This window comes from Hyaena hyaena, unplaced genomic scaffold, assembly GCF_003009895.1.
Source record: "Hyaena hyaena isolate Hyena2069 unplaced genomic scaffold, ASM300989v1 scaffold_157, whole genome shotgun sequence".
NCBI classification, from domain to species: Eukaryota; Metazoa; Chordata; class Mammalia; order Carnivora; family Hyaenidae; genus Hyaena; species Hyaena hyaena.
In genome coordinates, this window is record NW_024080789.1 from 552419 (window position 1) to 572095 (window position 19677).

A 19677-nucleotide genomic window follows, 5' to 3' on the forward strand; every position below is an offset into this window, starting at 1 on the left:
TAAACCTGATATGACTCTTTTGGGATGATACTGAATCTTCTTTGGACCATCTTTATCTACCTTTAGCTTCTTAACCTCTGGTTTAACAGTCGTTGTCTCTAGGAAGTTGTTTTGATCTAGCCCAGAAGTTATCTTAGGGCAATTTAAGCAAAATAATATGGGTCATACCGAATGCTGTCCTTAGTCAATGATTAAGAAATGTAGAAATGAAAAGAAATTAGAAGGAAAAAAATAGCAAGCATTTGGAGTTAGCCTCCATTCTATGTCACCAACAGGGCACATTGTACGTGCTTTCCCTCATTCAGTTCTCTCCATAGCCTTATCAGAGTAGGTACTGTGGCTACTCCCATTTTGCAGATGAGAAAACTAAAGCTGTAAACTCTAGAATGTATGTAAGATCACAGAAGCACAGTAAAAAATCTGGGTCTTTTGACATCAGTATTCAAGTTCTCAAACCCTATGTTACATTGCTTCTCAAAATGAAACGAAATTATTATTAATTCAACCACTCATGGTTATTGTTTTTAAGTTAGTATTAACTGGTTAGCATTTTGTAATGTCCTTATATTTTTAAATATAGCTTCTACTAGTTTCATAATATTTCATCACATAGATTGGCCATGACTTCTTTGTTTATCATTTCTTTTTTTCCCTTTGTTTTTCTACTGTAATCTGTGGAAGTCTTTATCCCTTTATTCCCTTAGCATATATTCCTTAAAGTAAAATTATTGGGTCAAAGAGTTTGTTTGAAAGCTCTTAAAACACGATGGCAGACTGCTGCTTGGAAATCAATCTGCTGAATGTTATCATCTGTCTAGATATATGGCAAACATTCACTTGAAGAGTTTGCAGGCTCAGTAGGACGTGTTCTAAAACATAAAGAGTTAGCATCAGTGTATTTTAGTGCCGGGTTGGAACACCACTAACAGCACTCTGAGGGCAGTTCACTTCTTACTTGTGAACTTAAAGGGCAAAAATATACGGGCGCAAGAAAGATCATTGGAGCAAGGGAAGTCTCCCTTGAGGAGGTCCATCTGAGCTGGGTATTGAAGGAAGGTTGGAGGAGAGGTGCTGGCAGCCAAGAAAGGAGGAGTGAACACCTGGAGGCAGGAATGTACAGGACTTGCCCAGGAGAGGCAATAAAATTGGTTGTAGAAGCTTTGGGAGAGGAAGAGCCTTCGAGGTTGAATGGTGCCCCGTATGGAGGACCATGAGTGCTGGCTAATGTGTCAAGTGTTTTTCCTATTGTAGTGAGGAATCGGAAAAAAAATAAGACTTAATCGTTCATTCAAGTAACTGCGGTATGTTAAATGAAAAGGAGATTTCAAAGTAAGAGTATTTGCTGTGATTGCAGTTTTGTAAAATAAAAAGGATGCATATAATACATGTAATTTGTGATGAAGGGTGCCTAGGTGGTTCAGTCAGTTAAGTGTCCGACTTCGGCTCAGGTCATAATCTTACGGCTCGTGGGTTCAAGCCCCACACTGAGCTCTGTGCTGACAGCTCAGAACCTGGAGCCTGCTTCAGATTCTGTGTCTCCCTCTCTCTCCGTCCCTCCCCCTTCCACACTCTGTCTCTCTCTCTCTCTCTCATTCTCAAAAACGTAAATAGTAAATATTAAATTTTTTTTAAAAACACAAGAATATGCATAGATGAATATATTCTCCAGGGTATTACCCTAGCTACCAATGGGTACTGAGATTATCATTGCTTTTACATTTTCTTCTTGCCTGACTCTAGTTTCTAATTGTTCTAATTGTATCGCTTGCACAATAAGACTGTATCCACTAATTCAGTCTGATTCTAAATGAGGGTAGTACATCCCCTCTTCTTCTCCCCCATCCCCCCTGATTCTACCAGGGGGTGTTTGTATTGTGTGCAGAGGAGTGTTTCTTGTGCATCACAATGATTGGGAGATGCAAATAGCTTTTATTGGGTGGGGTCCAGGGATGCTGAATGTCCTGCAGTAAATGATCCAGTCCTCACAAAGAATAAGCATCTCACTCAAAATGTCAGTTTTGGTCTGATTAAGAAACAGTAAGCAATGGGTTTCTTGGTTTGAAGCAAAAGAAACACCCTGACTCATTGTGAGATCCTGGCATGTGAGACATTCCAGCTCTTTGTGAGGAACTTTGATTATGGGCCATGCACTAAGCTCATCGTGTGGCCAACAGATATATGGAATCTTCCCCCTTGCTTTTCCCATTCCTTCCTCAGGTAGTGGAAGCAGTTAATGGGACCACCAACAACTGCCATTACAATGAGACAGTGATTCTGACGCCCACCATGGACTCTCGACTCTACATGCTCGCCTTCCTGCCCTTCCTGGTGCTGCTGGTCCTCATCCGGAACCTCAGGGTTTTGACCATCTTCTCCATGTTGGCCAACATCAGCATGCTGGTCAGCTTGATCATCATCACCCAGTATATTGCCCAGGTTAGTGCACACCGTACACCTGACTTCTCCAGTGGGCAGAGACTTTTCTCAATAATAGACTGACACCTACCTAGAACCAGCCCTGAGGGGAGGCATATACCTCACTCTTCAGCCTAGTAACATTGTACCATTTTTTCCACAAAGGTGTCTCTGTGAAATCCCCTTCTTCTGTATATCTCCTCTTTTATATTGCTTCCCCAACACCTGTCAAATTCTGGGCTTTGAAAAAAAATTATACTTTGTAAGGAAAACATCTTGATTGGTGAACTACAGACCATTCCTATAATGGTTAGATAGCAGCAAAAGTCAAAAGAAAAGTAGGATCTCATACCAAAGCTGAAACTTACCAAATTACCCATGGTCTTAACATCCTCAAGGCTACAATTCTAGGAATCCAAAATTATCCATAGGGGACTCGAGAGGAAAAAAACTAATATTTAGTCACAGAGACATAAATAATCTCAGAAGACCACAAGCAAGTCTATCACAATGCAAATTACAATGCCTTTGAGGTTGAATTATGGATATTGATTTTCCCTCAATTTCTACTTTTCCATCCTTTCTCATTTTATTTAATGGACAAGACTGCATAAAAATGTAAACACTTGGCATACCTCATACCTTTCCGATGTTTTCCTCTTTCAGAAGTCAGAAGAAAAAAATTTATTTTGCCCATGGAATTTAATAAAAATAACAAATTAGTTGAATATTTTAAGATAACTACAAATAGGTCTTATATTCCTTAAGACAATATTGATAAATCCGACAAAAGTGAATTTCCTAATGATATAGCTACCTTCAGTTCATTTTAGGACCATTCCTGATGTTGCCCAGTTAGAAAAATCACTCTGTAATTATTGTCACATTCCAGGTCACAGGGCACATAAAATATTTATTCCAGTACTTTTCTCTTTGAAGAAGAAAAGGAGGCTTTCATATCTATCTAACTGCTTTGGACTCCCTAGAATATCACTGTAACTATAGACACAGTACTTTTTGTCACCAGCAACCTCTGGTACATACCAAGTGTCCAAGGGCACTTTAGGCTGGTACCAACCTGTGGTGTGTAAGATTTTCATTTGGAGGATTCTGGTAAACCATACTCACGTCATGAGGTACTGACCCTTCAGTACTTTGACAATACCTCAATGTCTCTTACCTCTGGCTCTTGGGTATTGTGTGGGGTTAAAATCAACTTTGGTGCCTACTTTCTTTTGAAGCTTTCTGAATTTCTTGACATTCTTTTTTTCTTTTTAAATTTAAATCTACTGTCAGAATATTCCCCTCTTAAATGAACCCAAACATGCTTTAAGAGTAAATGTCTTACTACATTTCTCTCTCCTGTAGGAGATTCCAGACCCCAGCCGGTTGCCACTGATAGCAAGTTGGAAGACCTATCCTCTCTTCTTTGGAACAGCCATTTTTTCCTTTGAAAGCATTGGCGTGGTAAGGTTGGCATTGGAGTAGACTTTCCCTGGGTCTGTGGGTGGCCTTCTAAACAGGAGCCGGGAGCTCTGAGTTTCTGGGTTTCTGTGTGCACATAGGAGAAAGTAACCCCTTGTTCCAACACATCTATTAAACATTTATCTTCACACCAACATGTGTTTCCTAATCTTTTAAAATGAAGACAAATGGAGGTATACAATTTACAGGATCTAATGAAACAAACAAAAGGAGCTTTAATCTGGAAAGTACTACATATTTACAATGGATTATTATAGTTGTGCTTCCACACTTGAGGAGGGAAGTGCTGTGTATGTAATTTTTATTTACTTTTAATTTACATACAGTGCAATTCACTTGAGGGGTTGGGAGTGTACATTTCCATAAGTTTGGGAAATGCAGAGAGTCATAGACTCACCACAATCAGCACACAGAACAACTCCTTCACCGCAAATAAAAACCCTTTGTGCGGCTCCCATCGAAGTCAGCTCTCACTCCCCACTAACCCCTGGCAACCACCTTCTTTCTGTTCTCTGTTTCTATTGTTTTCTCGTTTCCAGAATGTCATATACATGGGGTCATGCAGTATGTAACCTTTTGAGACTGCATGTAAGATTAGCTGTGCTGTGGGGCCTGGGTGGCTCAGTCAGGTAAGCGCCCCGCTCTTGATTTCAGCTCAGGTCATGATCTCACTGTTTGTGAGTTCGAGCCCCATGTCAGAGCTTGGGATCCTCTCTCTCTCCCTCTCTGCCCCCTCCTCTGCTTGTGCACACATGCACTTGTGCTCGCTTGCTCTCTCTCTCTCAAATAAACCTTATATATATTTTTAAAAATAAAATCATCTGTGTTGTTGCATGCATCAATAGCTCCTTGCTTTCAGTGGCTGAGGATCCACTGCGTGGGCAATACCAGGATTTGTTTATCAGTTCACCTGTTGAAGAACAATTAGGTCGTTTCTAGTTTTTGACTATTATGAATAATGCTGCTGTAAGCATTTGTGTACAGGTTTTTATCTGAACATAAGTTTTTGTTTCTCTAGCAGTAGGTTTGCTATTCCCATATTAACATCTCTTTAGCTTTACGACAAACCGCCAGACAGGTTTTCATAATGGCTGTACCATTTTGCATTCCCACCAGGATGGAGGAACATTCCAGTTGCTCTGCATCTTTGCTAGTTCTGATCTGTATTGTCAGCTTTTTAAAATTTCTACCATTCCAATAAGTACATAGTAGTATTTGATTGTGATTTGAGTTTTAATTTTTATTTTATTTTTCAGAGAGCACGCAAGTGGGGGAGAGAGGCGGGGGTTAGTGGGTGGGGAGAGAGGAAAATGAGAGAATCTTAAGGAGCTCCATGCTCAGAGTGGACAGAGCCCAACGTGACATGGGGCTTGATCCCACAACTCCGGAGTCATGACCTGAGCTGAAATCAAGAGTCAGAGGCTCAACCAACTGAGCCCCCTAGGTGCCCCTCACTTGCATTTTATTAATGACCAGTGATGTCCAGCATCATTTTGGGGGCTTATTTGTCGTCTGTACATCCTCTTTGGTGAAGAGGATGTGTTCCAATCTTTTGCAGACTTTTTTTTGCAGAGTTGTTGAGTTTTAAGAATTCTACATATATTCCAAATGCAAGTCCTTTATTGGATATATAATTTGCAGATATTTTCTGTAGTCTGTAACTTGTCTTTTCATTCTCTTAACAGTGCCTTTCATAGAGTGAAAGACTTAAAATTTGATAAAGTCCAATAGATCAAAATTTTGGTTTTATGGATCCTGCTGTTGGTGTTTTATCTAAAAACACTTTGCCTAACACAAATTAACAAAGATTTTCCTCTATATTTTCTTCTAAATATTTTATAGTTTTCATTGTACATTTAGATCTATGACCCTTTCTGAGTTAATTTTTGATAAAGATGTTTATATGTTGGGATCATTTACTTTTCAGCAGATGGCCAATTGTTCCAGCATCATCTGTTGAAAAGACTGTCCATTCTCCATCGAATTGCCTTTGCATCTTTACAGTATTAAGTCCTTTAATCCATGAACATAGGACGTCTTTCCATTTATTTGGGTCTTCTCTTATTTCCTTAAACAATGTTTTGATGCTTCACATCACTTCTGTACGTGCACAACTTAGGCTAAGCCCAGGACTTCACCCACAGATTTAGATCAGTTTCTCCAGCATCCTCCCGTCCCCACTTTGCTGCACACTCATCAGCCTCCAATGGCTTTTTTTTTTTTTCCCCTGGTTCTCTAGTTAGGAAGCAAGGGATTTAGCCTCCCTGTAGCGCTCTGCATACTTCCTATAACTGAGACTGACTGGGGTTAAGCACTGAGAGAAAAGAGAGGGGAAAATTAAAATAAAACTGAATGAACGAATAAATGAATGAATGAATGAATAGGGATTCCTTCCAGGGCCTGCATTCATAGACATGCAGCCTGTGCAATCACAGAGAGACCTGCCTTTGAAAGGATCCCACACGTGGTTTAATGCTTTGCTTTCATCATCTTGAAATTCTTGATTTTTGAACAAGGTGCCCTGCATTTTCATTTTGCATTGGACCCTGCAAATCATGTACCAGTGCTGATTTATGCCCCCCCCCCATATTCTATAGTCTCCCAAAGCCCCCTCCCCTAGTTCCTTTGCTCAAAGAGAAAAGATCCTGTGTGTCAGATTTTTAGGTGTCTATGTGACCAGCACAGCCACTGGTCCACCAGGATGCTGCTTTGTGATGGGGACTTGCCTTGGGTGTGTGGTGTTGAGAGTGAAAAAGGAAACAAAAAAATAGGGACCCTCTTCATACTCTCTGTCCCACTGGGACCTCTGCTCTAGGTCCTCTGGCCAGAAAAAATGGTTTCTCTTGGAGTTTTTTCTGTCTGCATCCACTGTGTAGGATTCTAGGATTTGAAGTCCTTTTTGTATCTAAACTGGGAGATACAGGAAGAAAAAAAAATAAGGAAATCAAGTACCATAATGGTAATTTTTACTGGTTTTCATCAATCCACATGCTACTATATACTTCTCAGAGTCCATGGGTAGTTGTTACATGTATTCTTCCCAGGACCTCTAGTTTTCATCAGTAAGAGAGCTATGGTGGAACGTGCTTACACCATCTTAATGGAAGTGGAAGCACTTTATATTTAGAATGTTGGATACTCATGGCAAAAAGCAGAGTGCAGAAGTTGAGAAAATGACTTTGGAGGCAGACTATGCTGGAATCTTACTTTGGCCATGGGTTACTCTCTGCATTCTATTTCCCCAGCTAAAAAATGGTATTAATTGTTCAGTAAGTATCAAGTACCTACTAGGTGCTAATGATGATTAGTATCAGAGTGCAGATTACCACTAGAAATCTTCCAGCCCAGTCTCCAGCTTTACAGAAGAGGAGCCTCAGCCCTGAAGAGGAGAGGGACTTGAGTCAGGTCACCAGCTGGGAACAGCTGCAGCTGTGGCTAAAACCAAGAGCTCCTTATTCCCAGTCCAGGGACCTCCCTACTTCATGTGAATGGCCATTTATCTCCCTGATTGATTGTGGGAGGAGAGAAGGAGAAATCCAGCTACTGAGTAAAAAAAGTCATTGTGAGGCTGGAGAATTTATGCAGCAAAAATGTATTACAGGGTGGGAAAACTTAGCTTGGATTATTCACCCTCCATACAGTCCCCCAGACATTTTCCTGAGCACCTGCCACAGCTAGGAACCTGCCCCTCATCTGGAAGAAAGTGGAAAGATACAACCATGACCCTGACACGGCATTCCCCTCAAGCATCTTCCATTTGCATGGAGTTGGGATGTGTACAGGACAAAAAAGGAGTTAACAGAAGTAGATGCTAAGATCCTACCAAGTACCAAATATATCCAGTGCTGGAGGGGTATAGTCAAGATTAGGTAGAAGCAAGTACTTGAACTTTGGAGGACAGGCCCAGTCTGCAGCCTCACTCTGCCACTTTCAAGCTGTAACTTGGAGCAAGTTACTTCATCTTCAGAGACTTATTTTCCTCATCTGCAAAATAAGAATTATGCAAGCTCTATCTTCATAGAGATGCAGTCTTCACTTTATGAAAAACAAGAACAGCTAACATTTACTAAGCCCTTACTGCATGCCATTATGATCCTCACGTAAATCTCAAAAAAATTCCAATAGGTAAGTTTTCAGATACATAAATTGAGACACAGATCAGCCTAATAATGCATGTAAAGTATGCTTTAGCCCATGGCCTGATCAAGGAGAAGGAGAAGGTGGAGGGGGACTATCAGCCAAGAGAAACCTAAGGAGGAATGTATATGGGGTGGGAAGCCAGAGGTTGTTTCCAAAGACAGAAGTGACCTTGGGATGCCCAGCAGGCTCCAGGTAGGCTGTCTCAACTTGGATTCTCTTAGAGCCAGATAGACACCTGCAGAAAAAGGATCCTGAGAATATGACGTGTAGGGAAATGTCCTGCTGGGGAACCAAGAGCCTCTAGTCCCAACTCTTGTCACCAGCTCACTCTGTCACCTGAGAGTCAGCCTCCCCTTCTGAACAGAAAGCAGCAAATGCACTAGAATTGGAAGTCTCAAACTCAAATGCCTTTATTTTTTTTTTAATTTTTTTAATGTTTTATTTATTTCTGAGAGAGAGACAGCATGAGCAGGGGAGGGTCAGAGAGAGAAGGAGACACAGGATCCGAAACAGGCTCCAGGCTCTGAGCTGTCAACACACAGCCTGACGCGGGGCTCGAACCCACGAACCGTGAGATCACGACCCAAGCCGAAGTCGGACACTTAACTGACTGAGCCACCCAGGCACCCCTCAAATGCCTTTAGAGGGCAGTGTGGGTGAAGAGGCCAGATATATGTCAGTGGGAGGGGAGAGGCCAGCCTGGTGAATGGGGCAAGAATATTGTTGACAAAGATATTCACCTTCAATTGTTTAAAAGGCTATGCTGGCCAAACAAAATGCATCTGCTGGCCAGAAGGGGCTGCCCCAAGGACTGAGCTCCTTGGTCTAACAACCTGAAAGGCTCTTTTAGCTCTGAATGTTCCAGGGCTCATCTTCTGAGTCCAGGCCTGCCTGCCTGCCTTCCTTCCTTCCTTCCTTTCTTCCTTCCTTCCTCTTTTTTTGTGGTAAGATATACCTAACACAAAAATGACCATCTTCACCATGTTTAAGGTCAGTGATATTAAATACATTCACATTATCAGGCAACCATAACCACCATCCATCCCCAGAACTCTTTTCTTCTTGCAAAACTGAAACTCTCTACCCATTGAGCAATAACTGCTCATTCCCCCTCCATGAGTCCCTAGACCCCAGCATGCTACTTTCTGACTCCATGAATTTGACCACTTCAGGCACCTTATGTAAATGGAGTCGTGCAGTATGTGCCATTTTGTGAAGGGCTTATTTCACTCACGGTAATGACCTCAAGTTTCATCCATATTATGGCATGTGTCAGAATTTCCTGTTGTTGTTGATTTTAAGGCTGAATGATATCCACTGTATTTATGTACCATCTTTGTTTATCCATTCATCCATCAGTGGACACTTGGGTTGCTTCTACCTTTTGGCTATTGTAAATAATGCTGCTATGAATATCAGTTCAAGTCCTTGCTTCCAATATTTTTGCGATATACTCAGAAGTGTCATGCCTTTCTTCCTGATGTTTGTGTTCCTCTTTCTCCTTCCCTCTTTTTACTCTGTGATGCTTCTGTAGGTTCTGCCCCTGGAAAACAAGATGAAGGATGCCCGTCGCTTCCCAGCCATCCTGTCTTTGGGAATGTCCATCATCACTGCCCTGTACATTGGCATCGGGACTCTGGGCTACCTGCGGTTTGGAAATGACATCAAGGCCAGCATAACCCTTAACCTACCCAACTGCTGGTAACTTCACAGGCCCTCGGGTGGTGGGGACTTGGGGCCAGGTAGAAATGTGTGGGTTACTTCCTCCTCCCTTCCACAGATGGCTACTGAGGTCTACAGGGCCTTCACAGTGAGATTCAGAACCTGTCATTGGCACCCTGGGCTCTGGTTTCTCTGTCCAGGGAGCTCCTCTTTCAACAACAGCCTCCCATGTTGAGTGAGGCCTTGATGGCTTTAGTATGGAGGACATGATTTAGGAAGAGAAAGAAGTGACAGTCCTTGGTCACCTAAGGAGGGAAGGGAGGGGCCCTCAGGGAGAATCAGAGACAGAGAAAGGAGTTGGTGGGCAGCAACAGCCAGAAGTACACACCCTCCAAGTCAGAGTAGCTAGGAGAAAAAAGTAGTGAAACAAGAACAAATCTGGGAAGACCACTGTAAAAACTTTACGTTCCAATGCATCCAATTCATGCAACAGTTAGCTAACCCAAACTTCAGCCAGTACTTAAACAGACAGATAAACCCATATAGCATTGTGTGGCATCGTCTCCCACACCCAGCCATATCATTAATGACAGGGTGCTTGTCTTTTTAAGGGTCACTGGAGGCTTAATTTGCCTAAATGGAGCTCCTTTCTCAAGTTGATAATGTCCTACATCAAGCATTTCCTGCATGCCAATTACGTGAAGATGCCAGTCTAGGCACAAGGGAGCATGGGGGCGCTGACTGAGTAGGCTAAGGTCTTGAACTTCACTACCTTCCCCAGCTCGTGATCCAGTGAGAATGGGGGAGGGATAGAGAATATATATACACAAATAGAACAGGAAAAGGAGCCCTCCAGAGTAGCAAAGAGGCTTTGGGGACCTTTGAGGAAAGAAACCCATCAGAACGGGAATCTTTTTGTCCAACAAGACAGCTCTGTCCAGGCAAGGACAACTGTGTCACTCACGGGCCCGAGTCCCCGTTGCTCCTAGCTTGTGGTCATGGATGATTTACGCAACCTTTCTGACCCTCCGTTTCTTTGTCTACGATGCAGAGTTGCCCTGGCGATTAAGTTGGGCATGTCTAAGAGTATCTGGCATGCAGTACTGCTCAAAAGATGGGAATTTCAAAAAAAAATCAGTGGGATTTGGACAGGTGGAAATGGAGTAAAGTGGTGTTTCAGGCGGAAGGACTAGTGAGAACAAGAAACTCCGAAATGTGGAAGTTAATCTAAGGAATGGCTCCTGATACACACACACACACACACACACACACACACACACACACACATGTTTCTTAAGTATGTGAGATGTAGCTACCACATTAGTGGACTGAAGGAAAAAGTCCTATCTCTATAGGTCAAATGCTTTGGTAAAACGCGAAACCCCCCGTCACACACTGTCTCTGCCTCAGTCCAAGGCCTGCAAGGGTTACTTTCACCCCCCCAGCCTACACACAACCCTGTTTGTAGACTGCATCTTCCTCCAAGGATTCAGGACTCTGCAGTTCTCTCAACCCAGTAGAAGCGTTTGTTGTGGGCTTGTTATGTGCCAAGAGCTTTGGGGGAATCCAGAGAATTGCTAAGGACTGACATTAGATCACAAAGGACTAGAGTATTTTAGATCCAGGGTTTTTGGTCTTCATCACTTAACACTTCTATCTCCTTGCACGGGGTATGTGACCTAAGCCTGTAGTTCCTCAAACCTGAACTTGACCACCAAGTGATAGTGGCTTGTGAAGGTGTTACATCTAACCATGTTCAAGACTCTTTTTATTTGGAGATGACCCGTTTCCATTCGAATTCGTGACACTTTACTCTGTTTTCACTGTGTGCTCTGCTGTGACTCCCTCTTAGCTCTGAGAAGCCCCCTGCCCATCATCTTCAGACAAGGAAACTGCAGCCCAAGGGACTATCCCAAGGTCAGAGGTTACTGTTCCAAGGGCCCAGGTGTCAGAGCACGGTGGCCTCAGGGGGCATTGCTCTGCTTCGTCCTGCAGGCTGTACCAGTCGGTCAAGCTCTTGTACATCGTTGGTATCCTGTGCACTTACGCCCTGCAGTTCTACGTCCCTGCAGAAATCATCATCCCCTTCGCCACCTCGCAGGTGTCAAAGCGCTGGGCACTGCCTCTGGACTTGTCCATCCGCCTCGCCATGGTCTGCCTTACATGTGAGTACAAGGCACAGTAAAATGTTATTCTTTCCCTGAGGGCTATCAGGAATCAGCCAGATGGTAAAGGATAGTCACGATAACCAGCATTGTTTGGGCACTAATTGTATTTCAAAGACCATACTTTGCAAGTAGTAACTCACGTAAGCCTCAGGGACAACCTAATTCTCACATGTACCTAATTAGTCAGATTCACAGGTGTCCAGCCTGAGGGAGTAACAGAGCATATTGAGCAATAATCATCATAATAAGAAGTGGTATTAAATACCTACTGTGTACCAGCCACTGTGCTCCTTTTAGGCTGTATTTCATATTATTTTATCCAGCCTTGCAGGAGCTCTAAGGAGGTAGGACTATGATGCCCTTCATTTTACAAAGGAGAAAACTGAAGCAGGCGGCAATAAATTATTGGCCAGGAAGTGCCAGAACTTGGACTTGAACCCACATCATCTGAGCCCAGAGCCAGCACCCTCCGCCTCAAAGACAGAGGTTGGTGGCCAGTGAGTCTAACCTGACAGCAGAGGTGTGTTATTTGAGCCTGAGTGTTGTATAAATTTGAGCCAACATTTAAAATGTCTGAGATCTCATATCCAGATTTCTAACATTTTGGGGGAGGAAACAAAATGATTTAGGAAGCCTAGGCTCACATTTCCCACTGGCAGCAATGAGCTCGACTTGCCCCCTGGGCTTCAGCTGGCTTCAGTCACCCCCCCTGGCAGTCTTCCTCATGCTCCAAGCCCCATGATCCAGGGCACCCCACTTGTGCAAGTGTTTTAGCAGAGACGAAGGAGATGGTAGATTCCTGTGTGAAGTGTGGTACTCCCCAGCTATCCCTAAGGCTCCTCTCATGTTTATTTCTGAGAGGGAGAGAGAGGGAGACAGAGCACAAGCAGGGGAGGGGCAAAGAGAGAGGGAGACACAGAATTTGAAGCAGGCTCCAGGCTCTGAGCTGTCAGCACAGAGCATGCTGATATGGGGCTCGAACTCGCAGACCGCAAGATCATGACCTGAACTGAAGTGGGATGCTTAACCGACTGAGCCACCCAGGCACCGCTCTAAGACTCCTTTTAATGGTGATTCTAAGATTCCTCCTCAGGGAAATTCTTCCTTCTTGCTGTCCCAGACCAACCTATGCAATTCAATGGACATTGGTTGTCTTTCTTTGAAGTAGTTTGTCTGCAGTTTACCCCAGGAAGCAGGGACACTACCATTAGGGGACCTTAGAGATCAAAGACTTTTGTCCTCAAGGATAACTGTTCCCGAAGCCTCCAGCTTCCACATGCATTGCCCCACTCAGCACAAATGAGGAAATAAATTGAAGTAACAATGAAGATAACTTTTCTAAGGGCTTTTACATCAATTAACTCTGTTATCTCGGGACATAAACCAGTTTAAAACTTTAACACCTTCTGCGGTGTGAGCCACAATACCTGAAGAGGTAGATCACATTTAGCCCCATTCTGCAGAGGAGGCAACAGGCTGAGAAGGAGGTTAGGGACTTACCCGAGGCCACCCAAGGGGAAGCCAGAGTCCTGCCTTCCACACCTGTTTGGGTGCTGACACACCACACTCCTCCACAACAGGCCTGGGGGAGGCTTTGGGACTTTCTTTGTTTTTTGTGTTTTTTTTTTTTGGATTTTCTTGGTGAAAATCTGTCAACAGGTCAACTAAGAAATGTAGGAGCCCAGGCCTGTAAAGTAGCCAACTAAAAACTGAATAATCTCAAAATCTTTACCTTCTAGTGTCTATTAGATGTTTTCTGACATGGAGGTAAAACCTGGAGAAGATATTCTTTGAATGAGACCCTGCAATCTTGTCCCAGCTGAAGACCCTTTTCACCCATAAATAATTTCACATTCTAATTGTTTGCAAGTAAGAGGTGCTTATAGTTGTGTTAATTATTAAAATGTTAGCTCTAAAAAGGCTCTTTTTTTAAATTTCTGTCTCTTTTGTACATTGTTATGTCCCAAATGGGACACTTGCCAGCACTGATATTTTTTTAAATTTTTTTTTCTTAAATAGTTTATTGTCAAGTTGGTTTCCATAAACACCCAGTGCTCATCCCCACAAGGGCCCTCCTCCATGCCCATCCCCCCCTCCCCCCCACCCCCATCAGCCCTTGGTTTGTTCTCAGCATTCAAGAGTCTCTCATGGTTTGCCTCCCTCACTCTCCCCCACTATATTTCCCCTTCTTCTCCCCTATGGTCCTCTGTTAAGTACCTCCTAATCCTCCTATACGTGCAAACATATGGTATCTGTCCTTCTCTGCTTGCCAGCACTGATATTCACTGTTATTTATCAAGTAAGAGCTTAATCTTGAATAATGTAGGATTCAAGGTGTGCCTTGGCAGCATAAAAATTATCATAAGCTAAATTTGAACAAACAGCAGCCACAAGGAAGGGAAAAATAAATCCTTATCTAAACTTCCTTTGCTGAATTAGCAGGATCCTCAGAAGAAGCACAGTGTCTATAAATCCCCTCTCTGGAAGGTTTCCCACCAGAAAGAGGACTAACCATCAGCACAGACTAATTCCTTAAATAAAGGATAGGAACCAGTCATAAGTTCCACTTGTTCTTACGTAGATGTCCTTTCTGTCCCCTCCTTTCGTCTTATGAAATAGGCATGTGAACCCCTAACTTTGGCTGTTACGGGAGGAGCCAACTCATCTGAAGGCTCCCTAGCTTGTCTTTTGTCCTGTTGATCTATCGTCAGTTCATCCCCAGCCTCTGCCTCCCAACCCAAGTAGGCAGAGGGAAGATTTCTGTTCCCAATAATATGAATATATATTTTGGAAAAATCATTAGAGACACACCTTTTTTTTTTTTTTAAGTTTATTTATTTTGTGTGTGAGAGAAAGAAATCCCAAGCAGGCTCTGCAGAGCCTGATGCGGGGCTCGAACCCACGAACTGTGAGATCACGACCTGAACCATGATCAAGAGTCAGATGCTTAACTGACTGAGCCACCCAGGTGCCCTGAGACACACCAAATTTTTAATGTGTAACCTCTAGAGGATGTGATTAGAGCATTACAGGACTTTCAATGTTTTCTTTATGTAACTAAATGTGAAAAACAACTGGTCTGCGTTTTGATTTTAAAACCAAACTTGAAAAACCTGGCTAAGTCCCAAAGATCCATGTATTCCGCATTGTCTCCTGCAGGCACCTTGGCCATCCTGATCCCCCGCCTGGACCTGGTCCTCTCCCTGGTGGGCTCCATGAGCAGCAGCGCCCTGGCCCTCATCATCCCACCCCTCCTGGAGATCACCACCTACTACTCGGAGGGCATGAGCCCCCTCACCATCGCCAAGGACGCCCTGATCAGCATCCTGGGCCTCGTGGGCTTTGTGGCGGGAACTTACCAGGCCCTGGACGAGCTGATCCTCTCGGGAGGCCCTGTCACCTTTTCCAATTCCACCGTTTTTATTCAGTGAGAATGGCACTGTCCCGTAACCACCAGCACCTGACTTTTATTGATGTGGATATCTTTTATATGCATTATCTTTATTTTGTTGCTTTATCTTTTCTTCTGGGCCAAGTCACGGTGAAACGAGCAAGGACTCACTGGCTATAGGGTCTAGATGGCAACTTAAAAATGTGGTTTTGTTTATTCCTTTTCTTTCCATCTCTAGCTTTCCATTAAGTCAAGAGCTCTCCCATGGAAGGCTCTCGATTCCATCCAATTTTTTGGCGATTCATGTTGCCTTGAGTGGTGCTATGCAAGAAGAAGCCACCAGGGGGCAACCAAGTGACAGCAACTGGCAGAAGGAGGTGCCACTGGCTAAGGCTGATCCTGATCTGGTAGACTAAGAGTTTCCCCTTTTCCAGATCTGTTCAATGAGCAAAGACTAGGGGACATAACCTATAATCCAGCAATGTATGCACAGCTCCTGTGTCAAAATGGATAGGGCAAAGAGGTCCAATGTGAGCTGCAACTCTGAAAGGAGCCATCGTATTTAAGCCCAGGGCAATAAACTTTCTGAACCACTGGGTAAAGTTTTGGCCCAGGTCAAAGATCTCAACAGTAGGTAGGAGGCATGGAAGTGGATGTGTCAATGGCAGGGGGTAGGGGAGTGGACAATGTCTTTACAGTATTTGGCATTATCCACCTTTTAATTCTTGCAACAAGCCTTCTACCTACTGTGTGTCAAGCATAGCTCAAGGTTCTTGTAGTAGGTTGCAAAAATGGCCACAGATTCTTCTTGACAATGTGACTTTACAGCTCCTCCCATCAAGAGGTGAAATCCACGTCTCTACTCCTTGAATCTGGTCTTGCCCTTGTGACTTATTTGGGCCAGTTGGACATGAGTAAATGTGATGCAAGCAGAGGTTTGGTGACGGCTTGTGCATCAGGACTTTCATTTCTCATTGTGCTATGGAGTGAAGGCCACCAGGTGAAGAAGCCTGAGCTAGCCTACTGGAGGATGAGAAGGCATGTGAAGCAGAAAGGAATCGTCCCAGTTGAGCCCATCCCTCAGATCAACCAGCCTGCCAACTTCTAGACACATGAGGGAAGCCTCCTAGAACACACCCAGCTCCAATCAGGCTGACCCAAATCATAAGGAATGCCCAGATGATCCACAGAATTGTGAGAAATAATAAATGTGGTTTTAAGCCATAAGCTGTGAGAGTTTTTATGCAACAAAAGTTAACTGATACTCTAAAGGAGATATGCCAATGAGTGAGAAAGCATCCCTGCCCTAAAAAAAGCTAGTTTACTCTCCACAGGGGAAGAATTATGGGTAATCACCTAAGTCGATGCCATCTCATGTCCCTATAAGGGCAGAGGGACACTAACTGCTCTTGAGGACAAAGTACAGCTTTCCACAGGTGGTGCCATTGAGCTGGATTTTGACTAAAACCTAGATCTCCTGACACTGAACCTTGCCCTACTTCTACTCTGACCTGCTTCCTCGACAGTCCTGGGCCTTTTCTCGTGTCTGGGCTTGGCGGACAGCGGGAGCAAGCTAGCCCGAAGCACCAGCTCAACCTTCCAGGCAGCATCGCTCCTTCCTTCCTAAAATTACTAAAACTGGGAAGGCTACCCCAAATAAATGAGGAGATATTATAGGCAGATCTATAGTCCCAAAGGAGAGAGTTTCTCATCGGACTTCCTGTAATTTATGGGAATGGCCCATGCTTGTTTTAGTCTCCGTTTTAAGACAATGTTTTAAAGACACTTTCCTGCTTCTTTTCAACCATGATCCTCCCTATATGACCGAGGGAAGATGTTGGGGGAGAGTGTCTGCCCCAATTCCTAAACCCTGGTCTGCTCCTTTTGTGTGTTACTTTCTACCTGCTATACTTCAAGAAGGTTACTTCGTGAGCACCTGCTCAGATGCGAGGAGGGCCGGCAGACATCCCATAGTCTGTCTGCAGAGCACTTGCTTGGGGGCAAGACACCCTTAGCCTGTGCAGTGGTACACAGCCCACCCGGCCAGGGTTCTGGCTTATCACTTCCACCCTGTACTTCTCTGTTTCATCAGCAGACCCAAAGCCCTCCCACTGACTGGCTCAGAGCCGCAGCAAAGCGTTCTTTCTCTGAGCTCGCCTCTCCCACCATATTCCACCATAACCCCAACCAGCCTTACTAAGTTTAAGATTGTCCTCTCTGTTATTAAAAAACAGTCACACTCATTGTCCCAGCACAAGCCCCTACACTGTAAGATGCTCAAGCTAATCTTATCACTTCGGCTAATCTGGTTAAAGCTCAATTTTAGAAAGAAAAAATAAATTTAGTAACATACATGTAACCAGAGAAAGCTGAGGAGACTCATTAGTCATTGTCAGCAACACTAAAGAAAACCAAGTATTAGAATTGTGTCTGAGTGTGAAGATATTAAAGGTTTTTTTGTTTGGTACTGGTTTACACACACACACACACACACTCTAGCCTCTCCTCATCCCAACTGATTCTTTAAGTTTCAGAGCTTACACTTAAGTCAAGAATCATAGAAAATCCTTTCTTCCTTCCCTTACTGAGACCTTACCGTGTTTTGCATGGGATTATCTCCCTCATCCTTACAGCCACCCTAGGAGGTATGTACTGTCATTGTCCCTATTTTCAGGTAAGGAAACAGGCTTAGAGACATGAAGTGACTTGCAGATGATCAGGCATGCAGTGACAGATGGGTTCAGGACTCACACAGTTGTGCACAACACCCCTCACTTTGTAGGGCCCAAGAAAGGGCTCAGATGGTGGTGGTAAAAGTGAAAGAGAGCAAACATGTGTCTGGTGAAACAAGCCAGTCACCTAAAGACAATTGATGCATTGCGTCAGTTTTATAAGGTACCTGGAGTAGTCAGACTCATAAAAACTTAGAAGGGTGGGGGTGGTAAGGAGGTTCATTTTTGCAGGAAGAAAAGAAGGTTGGAGATCAGTGGCATGAGGTTGGGGATCATTTAGCATTACTGAACTGCACTCTTAAAAATGGTTAAGATGATGAATTTTTTATGTGTATCACGAATTTTTTAATTATGCATTAAGTTGGTGGCGGAATGTGAGCAAGCACTGGCATGTGCGTGAGTGAAACACATCAAGTGTTCACAGTTGTCCGCCCTGGATGGTGACGGTGAGTCTGTTTTCTCTTTGTACTTTTGAGTTCTGTTTTGCTTTGCTTTAATATGAGCATGGCATTTATTATCATCTCTCACTGTCTAGTTTTCCGGTTTAGGGTCATCTTCCTACTTTCCACCAAAGTGCAGACTCCTTGAAAGTGCTCATTGCTAAGCTTGCAGTGCCTAACAGGGTAGGCATATACCAGAAGTATTAAAGCAGCAAATAAAAGCAGTAGGGGAGGGGAATTCTTCTCAACAGAGGAACAAGCCTTTAGGGCATCAGAGGAGGAAGAAGTCTCATTTGACATTCAGAGGAAGGGAGAAGCTCTGGGAGTTGATTTTGCAGCAATGCCAAGTTGACATGGGCAGCACTTGGCTGCCATGCTCTTCCTACGTGGCCTGTCCAGACCATCGCAAATGAACAAGCGGTCAAAGTAGGGTGTGCCTGGGCTTGCTCTGCAAGTGCATCTTCAAGACAAGGCTTGTGCACCCCAGCTCCTTCCTTCCCACTTGTGCCGAAATTCATGAGGTCCTTTTGACTCCTCTCCTCTTCGATACCTTGCTCACACCCATCAGCACATCCTCTAGGCTTATCCCTTAAAAATACACAGACTGGGAGGCCCAAGGGGCTCAGTTGGTTGAGTGTCCAAAGACTTCAGCTCGGGTCATGATCTCATAGCTTGTGAGTTCGAGCCCGGCATGGGGCTCTCTGCTGTCAGCGCAGAGCCCACTTCGAATCTTCTGTCTCTGTCTCTCTCTGCCTCTCCCCCACTCATGCTCTCTCTCAAACATGAACAAGCATTTAAAAAAATAAATAAAAATGAAAGTACCCAGACTTCAGACACTTCCCATCCACTAGCTACCACCCTGGTCTAAACCACTGTTGACTAGCATGGGGCTCATTGCAGTGGCCCCCTAATTATCTCCCCACTTTGGCCCTTGCCTTCCTTCCATCTGCTCACAACAAATGGCCCAGAGAGATCTGGTTAAAATGCAAGTCACATCACTTCTCTTCTCAAACCCTCCATGATTCCTCATCTCAGAGTGAAAATTAAAGGCACTAGTGGCCTACAAGTTCCTGCCCGTTCCATTCCACCCTTCTTCCATTACTTCCACTTACGTTAAGTGCACCTCTGGTGTGGCCATGTAATTTCTCATCCAAACCAGGACACTTTTAATAGTGAAAAGAAGCACTGTTGGTAATTATATCCAGGCAATAAACACACATCAACACAGTCCTGGGCAAACCAGA

At 43.9% G+C, this 19677-nt stretch overlaps 1 protein-coding gene across 3 annotated transcripts in view; it reads left to right on the forward strand.

The window, feature by feature from the left end:
* The window catches only part of SLC36A2 (solute carrier family 36 member 2), a 46342-nt gene extending 29857 nt beyond the window's left edge, over positions 1-16485 (forward strand). For all 3 annotated transcript variants that reach the window (XM_039239440.1, XM_039239439.1, XM_039239438.1), the window contains exons 7-11: positions 2218-2436; positions 3784-3882; positions 9575-9741; positions 11698-11867; positions 15030-16485. In XM_039239440.1, coding sequence (XP_039095371.1) covers positions 2218-2436; positions 3784-3882; positions 9575-9741; positions 11698-11867; positions 15030-15301 — 927 coding nt within the window. In that variant the 3' untranslated portion in view covers positions 15302-16485. The remainder of the gene's footprint in view (positions 1-2217; positions 2437-3783; positions 3883-9574; positions 9742-11697; positions 11868-15029) is intronic.
* Positions 16486-19677: the final 3192 nt, after the last annotated feature.